Source organism: Akebia trifoliata, chromosome 15 (genome assembly GCF_017979445.1).
Source record: "Akebia trifoliata isolate Shusen 1 chromosome 15, ASM1797944v1, whole genome shotgun sequence".
In the NCBI taxonomy this organism is placed as follows: Eukaryota; Viridiplantae; Streptophyta; class Magnoliopsida; order Ranunculales; family Lardizabalaceae; genus Akebia; species Akebia trifoliata.
In genome coordinates, this window is record NC_141389.1 from 3,330,161 (window position 1) to 3,338,189 (window position 8,029).

General features: G+C 34.6%; 1 protein-coding gene across 1 annotated transcript; it reads left to right on the top strand.

Annotated features, from left to right (window-relative positions):
- The first annotated feature begins 444 nt into the window (after positions 1 to 444).
- LOC147383945 (phenylacetaldehyde reductase-like) lies at positions 445 to 7,685 on the top strand. The gene is made up of 6 exons (XM_086425993.1): positions 445 to 612; positions 2,572 to 2,741; positions 4,579 to 4,770; positions 5,589 to 5,751; positions 6,389 to 6,575; positions 7,319 to 7,685. The coding sequence occupies exons 1-6, from the start codon at positions 492 to 494 to the stop codon at positions 7,461 to 7,463; spliced, it is 978 nt and encodes a 325-aa protein (XP_086282119.1). The 5' UTR covers positions 445 to 491; the 3' UTR covers positions 7,464 to 7,685.
- Positions 7,686 to 8,029: the final 344 nt, after the last annotated feature.

Below are 8,029 nucleotides of genomic sequence, written 5' to 3' on the forward strand. Positions count from 1 at the left end.
AAAAATAATGAATTCGAATGATTAGGACTTTCAATTGTGAGAAATGTGAGAGATGAGGTCCACATATCATCATTAAGAAAAAAAAAAATAAAAGTTTACAAAATAAACTATTAAGAGTACGCCTAAAATTTAAAGACTATTTAGAAAAAGAGCCGTTCCACCAGGTTCTTTTAAGTAAATTTTCACATTTTTTTTTTTTCAAACCAAAAATTTCTTTGGTAGGTCATGGGAAATGATGTTATACTTCAAACGTAAATACTGTAGAACCATCTTACCAAGTACAGACTGCAAGATGATCCTCGAAATGTCTATCGTGAATCTCGAGAATATGCTGTGTTTAGTCATCTGCTCCAATTGTGCCACGTGTTCTATGTAGTATTGTCACATTCACATTACTTGTAACCTTCACGATTCACTCCATTTCGACAAACACATAAGAGAGCCAAACACTCAGAGTCGCACATAGAGAGAGAGAGAGAGAGGGAGAGAGAATGAGCGCAGGAGCAGGAAAGGTAGTTTGCGTGACTGGTGCGTCTGGTTACATTGCTTCATGGTTGGTGAAGTTTCTCCTCGATCGAGGATACACAGTCAAAGCTTCTGTTCGTGATCCAAGTCTGTATTTCTAATCTTTTATTTATTTAATTTTCGAATCTGTTTTTGTTTTATATTGTTCATGATTCGATCATAGATCTAATGATCTTCATTTCAAGTATCTCTTTTGATTCTGTTATTATGGACTCATAATCTTGGTTCGGATGACCTAAATCATACTTATTTCATGATTTTTTTTTTTTTTTTTTCCAAATAATCCTAAATTTGATTAAGATTTGTAAAAGAGAGGTACTTGTAATTATTGATTATTAATCCTATCTCTTAACAATCCCAAATTAGATGCTAATCTGGATTTTGATGAAATAAAAAACAGTCATATTAGTCGAACTATCCAGATCATTTGATAGGTGATCTTTCTCGCGGAATGCTGCCATAGATGACAGTTTTGTATTAATGGATGGTTAGGTCATCGTTTAATCAGTGTGGTTTTGGGGCTTATGATTGGATTTTAGCCAAAATCTAAGTGAACCTAATCCGAATTTAACGGGTTTGGACCCTTAGAGTAGATCCGAATAAAAATATGGGTCGAATAAGGGTTGATGTCCCTTGATCCAAGTCAGATACAGATCCATCCCTATAGCTGCCTAGATCTGGGATTTGAATTTTTGGCTATTTTACCAAGATGTGCCATCTTGGATTGTATTATCTTTTTTGAATCACATTGGATAATGGTGCATATGGGATGCTAAATCCATTTTTTTTTCCTAAAACTAGTTAATCCTTTTCTGTCATAGTGTGGTGAAATGAAAGAGAAGATCACACTGTCTTCTTCCTTTTGAGAAAGCAACGTTGAATCCACAGGGAAAAAAATCAAGAAAAGTAATTCTCTAATGAGATTGAAATTTTATTCATAATGTGAATGATGATACTAATGAATTTAAACATGCCATACAATGGCTTAAATAGATTTCTAGATTCCTAATTTGACTCTCGCGCCATACTTGCCCAAAATAGTAAAATTTCAAAAATTGTAAAAAATTCCAATTTGTTTAAAACTTCTCTACCAACTTATCAAAAAAAAAAAAAAAAAAGAAAAAAAAAACTTCTCTACTAACCTTAGAATAATTAATGGTGAACTTGCAAAGCAAATCTGGACTCAAAATAACCCAAAATATGCTGAAATGTAATTTACTAAAAATAGAAAGTATAACTCAAAAAAGTGTATTTTGACCTCTGAAATGACATTTTTTCACAGTTGTAAACATGCCTAATGGACCTCATCAGTTGTTACTGTCATAGTGCTTGTCATTAACTTTATGAATTAGTACTATAATAGAGATTCTGATAATTGGTTGTAAAGTTATGCCTGTTTGAGGCTAGGGTGCAAATTTATACGTTCAACCCATCTTCTTTTGGTCCTGCCACTTCAAATAGTCTTCCATGCTTGTTCTACAACAATAAATCACATGATTTTTATTTTACACAATTTTTTACATGGGCCTTTAGAACTCACACGGAAATGTGTAGTATTTTTGTTTTGTGTTTTTTTTTGAGGTGATTCCTCATCATGGAGATCATCATCACAACATGAAGCTAAAGCTAACGTTGGAAAGAGATTCATGGTGTAATCTGATGTGGCGCTTTCACATGATTTTGGCTTCAGCACTCTTAGGAGATTTTTTTTATTGGACAAAGGAAACAAAACTGGGAAGTCTCTCCCTAGAGGAGCCTCACCTCACTTGCCAAATTTTGATTGGATTAGAAATTTCATAATTTTCTTGTTTTTGGAGTGGCCAATTTCGTTGATCTCTATGATGAGGAGATTATCCACAAGAAAATTGTGCTAGACTCTATGTGGCTCTAACCTTCGTATGCCAAATCATGTTAGAATATCCCAAACCTAACTATATCCCCTTTCTCATAATTACTGTTATATTAATAAATTTGGTACAATAGAGTTTGTGAATGATTTATTTGTACCTAAGGATGCTTCTCAGTTTAGTTCATGTGATGTTGCAGATGATCCAAAGAAGACAGAACACTTACGTGCACTTTCTGGAGCTAATGAAAGACTACACTTGTTCAAAGCAAACTTATTGGATGAAGGATCCTTTGATTCTGTAGTTGATGGGTGTGAAGGTGTCTTTCACACGGCTTCTCCATTTTATCATAATGTCAAAGATCCTCAGGTTCACTCTATATTACTTTCTTTTGTCGCAATTGTTGTAGAGATCTGTTGTGAGAGCTCATTTTCTTTGACTGGTTATCACAGTTTTGATGTTTGAAGGTTTTGTTGCCTCTCCATTTTGTTATTATCGCTTTTGCCTGTACAGGAATGTTTTTTTTTTGGTATGGCTTTCTTCTTTGTGTGCTGTTGGTTCTTTGTTTTGATAGAATGGTTTTGCATGAATCTTTTATTGTATAAGATTTTCCGCACTCTTTTACATGAGTGGGCTTGGTGCTTATTGAGTTCTGTACTCTGACTTAAGATTGGGATTGTTTTGGTTCTGAGGTTACTATTTGACTGGGTGGTTTAGGATGGTAAAACAGCTTAGTGACTATACTTATCAACAACCACGCGTTCTCAGAAAACTAAAATGGAGAATTTACAATCGTACTGAGATATTTAGTTCTGAAAGAGATGAAGTTGCAGATCTGACACAGGCATAAAATTTGGACTAGTCCCTTGTAAGTCCAGTATTGAACCAAAATCGATGTTCACAGACACTTCATTTGTCAACGTTAGCTGAAACCATAGTCACAAGATCCCTTTTTAGCTAGCTATGAGTAGGATAGTATGTGAATGTATGCTTAGCAAATAAACCGTTAATTTCTATGTAACTTGAAGAATGGAATGCTTTCTGAAAATTTTATGCGGTATTTATGATCAAGAAAAGAGGACTGATATTTGGTAATATCAGATCTGTGATACGTGTGGAAGGTGTTGAGCTGCTTTTTTGTGGACGTGGGCCAGGTTGCTTGTGGTTTTTCTCTTTCAGAGCTCCCACCACCTTTTAGGTTCCAAATTTAAGGTCTTCTTGTCATTTTCATGGCTGGGTGGGTGGGAGACGTGTTACTAAAGCACTGTTTCTGGCTCCTCTCCTATTTAGGGTTGTAACTATTTTACATCATCAAGGGCTTAGACCCATAACTCGGTTGGTTTCACACATTGTAAAACAACTTTGAGGTCGTGGCGTTCAAGTCCAGCTTACCCATAATATATCTATATATATATTTTACATCATCAAGCAGAACTTTCAAAAGTTCAGAAAGAAACACTGATCATCTAGGATGACCGAGAAATCTCTACAGCTTGCACCCCTTTTTGCTTGGTAATAAGCTGTGCTTCATTTGCCTCACGCCAATGAAATTAAAAAGAGCAGAACATGAATGACTGGCCAAGCCTCGATTCAAGAGCAGAATTTTCCTACAAATGCAAGATTTTATCTATTCAATCCATATTGCAATGCCATATGCAAATTCTTGCTTAAATGGAGCTGCATTGTTGCTTTACTACATACTAATATTGGCCTTTCCCAAATATTGGATTGTCAACATGGATCGTATTTTGCCTATCTTAAGCCATATCCTCTGTGAAGGCATGTGTCTTAATATAAAGGAAGTGTTAACGTTAATAAATTTTCAGAGTTAATGATGTTGCTCAAACAAAGATATTGAAGTAGATAGTCAATTTCACATTTCAAACTAGTGCGCTGTAAAATAGATATCTATATGTCCTTTGAGATTCTGTTTGTGTTGCATATTTTGCACTAGTTTGCCTCCCTTTCATGATTGACTATGACTAAATTGGGAAGACCAAAAGAAATGAGAGCACAGCTAATACTAAATTAGTCAGTTTGGAAGATTAAAAAAAAACTCTGCATTATATTACTTCTTCCTATACCACTCGGCATTTTTCTTGATGACTTGCAATATTCAGTATTTGAAGACAAGATCCTATTTTTTTCTGTGATATGATTCTTTAGCTCTTTGAGTTTTGTAACAAGTCGCCACTCCATATTTCAGGCTGAATTAATTGACCCTGCAGTGAAAGGAACTCTTAATGTTCTTGGTTCCTGCGCAAAAACTCCGTCTGTTAAAAGAGTGGTTGTAACATCCTCTGTAGCTGCAGTTGCGTACAACAGAAAAGCCCGAACTCCAGAAGTGGTAGTTGATGAAACTTGGTTTTCTGATGCAGAGTTCTGTAAGGAATATAAGGTATGTATATGTGAACATTTTGTTACAATTATATTATACTCTCGGAATCAAAGATGAATTCTAAGTTACAGGACCATGTAATATTGGAATAATATCCAAATTAAGGGCTTTAGTGGCGCAAGAAACTATTGAGAAGTCTCCCTCCATGGCAAGTACAATCACTCCTAACATATCTCTCAAAAAGACACTTGAAATTTCATATTGTGTGGTATCTCCTACTGCATGGAAACAACATACATGATCCTGCACGATAATACGCAAGTTGTATTATTCTAAATAATTTGCAAAAGATGCATCAATATTTACTTTACACCAACCTGGGGTGCGAATGTATATGCTTTAAAAATTACACCTTGACGACATAAAGACCCTCCATGCCACCCTTAATATAGCTGCCTACCTGTAGAATACTTTTTCCTACATCTGGGACTACGTTTTCAATTAATTTTCAAAATTTACTAAAACAGATTTATGTTGTTCAATGTAGAGAACTTTTATTTGTTCATTTTCATTTGGTTATCAACGTGTTTAGTACTATAACTACCACCTATGATAAGAAAACATTTATAGTAAGAATCGTCCCAGAGTGACTGCCCAGGACACTGCGTTCGACACTAAGCTGACGTGGAGGTGTGCATAACTGATGCTTTTCACTCGTATCTTGAGGAAAATCATCTATGGTTCCGTGCACACCTCCAGTCAGCTCAGTGTCGAACGCTGTGTCCTGCGCGATCACTTTAGCATTTTTCTTATAGTAATACACTTAGCTAGCATTAACTTTTTCCACAAGCATTGAAGATTCTTTGGTTTTTTGCCAGCTTTGGTATTTGGTATCCAAGACCTTAGCTGAAGAGGCTGCTTGGAAATTTGCAAAAGAGAATGGGATTGATATGGTTGCTATAAATCCTGCAATGGTGATTGGTCCACTTTTACAACCAACGCTCAATACAAGTGCAGAGGCTGTTTTAAACTTAATAAATGGTATGTTTTGATTCATAGAGTCCATTGTGTATAAATTTTCCTCCTACATTAATTTCAGTTTATATTTCATCTTAATAAGTAAATATGCTCCAGTGATGAAAAAAAAAGTTTTTCCTAAAACATGTTCCTCAAGTAGGAATACAGGTTTATTTTTTCTTTGTTTCAAATCACATCTTTTTATGAAAAATAAAGTCAAGTGTTTTTGCAATTTGGAAACAAGGTGGATAAGCACTGATAATCAATCTTAATCATGTGCATATTTTCCATTGGCTACCCAAATCCTGTTCAGATATCTCACTATTATTCATGTCCAATCGAGTGTTATCGGAAGAAAACAAATAAAGATTGCATGTACCAAATCCTCTTTCCTGCATCAAACTCTTCAAAGACTTTTTTCTTCATCCTTTCTGCATATTAAATATTAGGGAATTGAGAAGCTGACATATGTCACATGAGGACTCTTATTTGAACTCTGAAGATTAACACCTACAATTTAACATTTAGTAGGCTATGTATTATACAATACTTTTTTTTTTTTGTTGCCAAAATGTGCTCTTTTTTATTGGAAGGAAACAAAAACCTTTATTTTGATATATGTCATTCATGTGATGTGGGTATGGGGTTTTTTCTGATGTAGGAGCAACGACATTTAACAATACAACTCTTGGATGGGTTAATGTCAAAGACGTTGCCAATGCACATATTTTGGCATTTGAGATTCCTTCTGCCAGTGGAAGATATTGTTTAGTTGAGAGAGTTCTTCACTACTCACAAGTTGTGAAGATTTTACATGAGCTTTACCCTACTCTTCAGCTTCCTGAAAAGTAAGTTTCTAGCATTTGCCAAAATCAGTTTTTTTTCTTTTAACTTCATTCTTTAGTATGCTGTAAGCAGAAGCAAAAGTTTTGTAGCTATGTTATGTTCCGGTTTCAACTGAGATTGGAAAGAAACATTGAATATCTTGGAACCATTCCAGTTTTAAAGTTGACTGAAACATTGCCATGAAATGAGAATTTAATCCTTGATTTTAAGTAATTTAGGATAAAGTAATTTTATGTAACTTTACTATGATGACTAATAAATAAGTTTGCATTATGTGCTTATAGAGCAGAAAAAACTAGTAAGGATTATCAAACAGTTACATTTATCGAACAGAAAATTTCAATTTGAAAAACATAGAACTTGTAATCCACGTAAAGTTTTAATCAAGTGTTTGCAATAACAAAATGCAAAAAAATTGGAACCTAGAAGTTCCACACCAGAATCCATGTATTGTCGACATCTAGCATCGTTTGACACGGGTGCTTCACCTATTTGGAAGTATCCATTCAATAGTCAGATGAATGTTTCATGGTAAATTGGGCTTAGACCCATAGCTCGGTTGGTTCGACACATTGGTCCTGGGTTGAAGTCCAGCTTACCCATGAAAAAAAAAAAAAAACCGAATTTTTCATGATAAAATCTACATTTCTATATTCTATTACCCAAACCGCTTCTTGATAGTTGGCTTCTGTGACTGAATATTGGTCATTTTTATTAATATTATCACGTGTTTCATGTTTGACAGGTGTGCAGATGACAAGCCTTACGTGCCAACGTATCAGGTATCAATCGAGAAAGCAAAAGGCTTGGGCATCGACTTCACTCCCGTTGAGGAGAGCCTCAAGGAAACTGTTGAATGCTTGAAGGAGAAAAAATTTGTCTGTTTTTAAGCCTTGTTGCTTCAACTCATCTAAATAAATAGTGGCTGTGGCCAATGTGTACTCTCCAATCTCTTTTAAGTTGTTTTCAACTGTCTTGTTTGCTCTATATGCTAGTATGAGCGAGTGTCCGGTGAAATAGTTATATTGGAACCTTATTGGATTGTCTACCAACCCTAAGACACAAGGAACCAATTATCTGATTCATGCAATAATAATGTTGAATCTTCTCAAGTTCTCGCTGTTTAAAGTTTTGTACTGTTTTTGTTAGAACAATTCTTATTTCGGTGGTGGAACTAGTCGTCGATCCCAAAAAACTAACAATGATTTTGCTTTGTCATTGCATTTTGTTCTTCTTTTTGGAGATCATCTTGGCCTTGTACTCTCCTTTTTTTTTTTTTTTTTTTCTCTCTCATTATTTATAAAATCTTTATATTTATCAACAAAAAAAAAATGCAAAATGCAACACTCTTCCTACATTACGTAGGTTTGGCTCAATTTGTAATCTTAATCCTCAACATTACAAAATATTATAATTCTTAGTTCAAACAATTTCAGTAGTTGTTTACAATTATGAT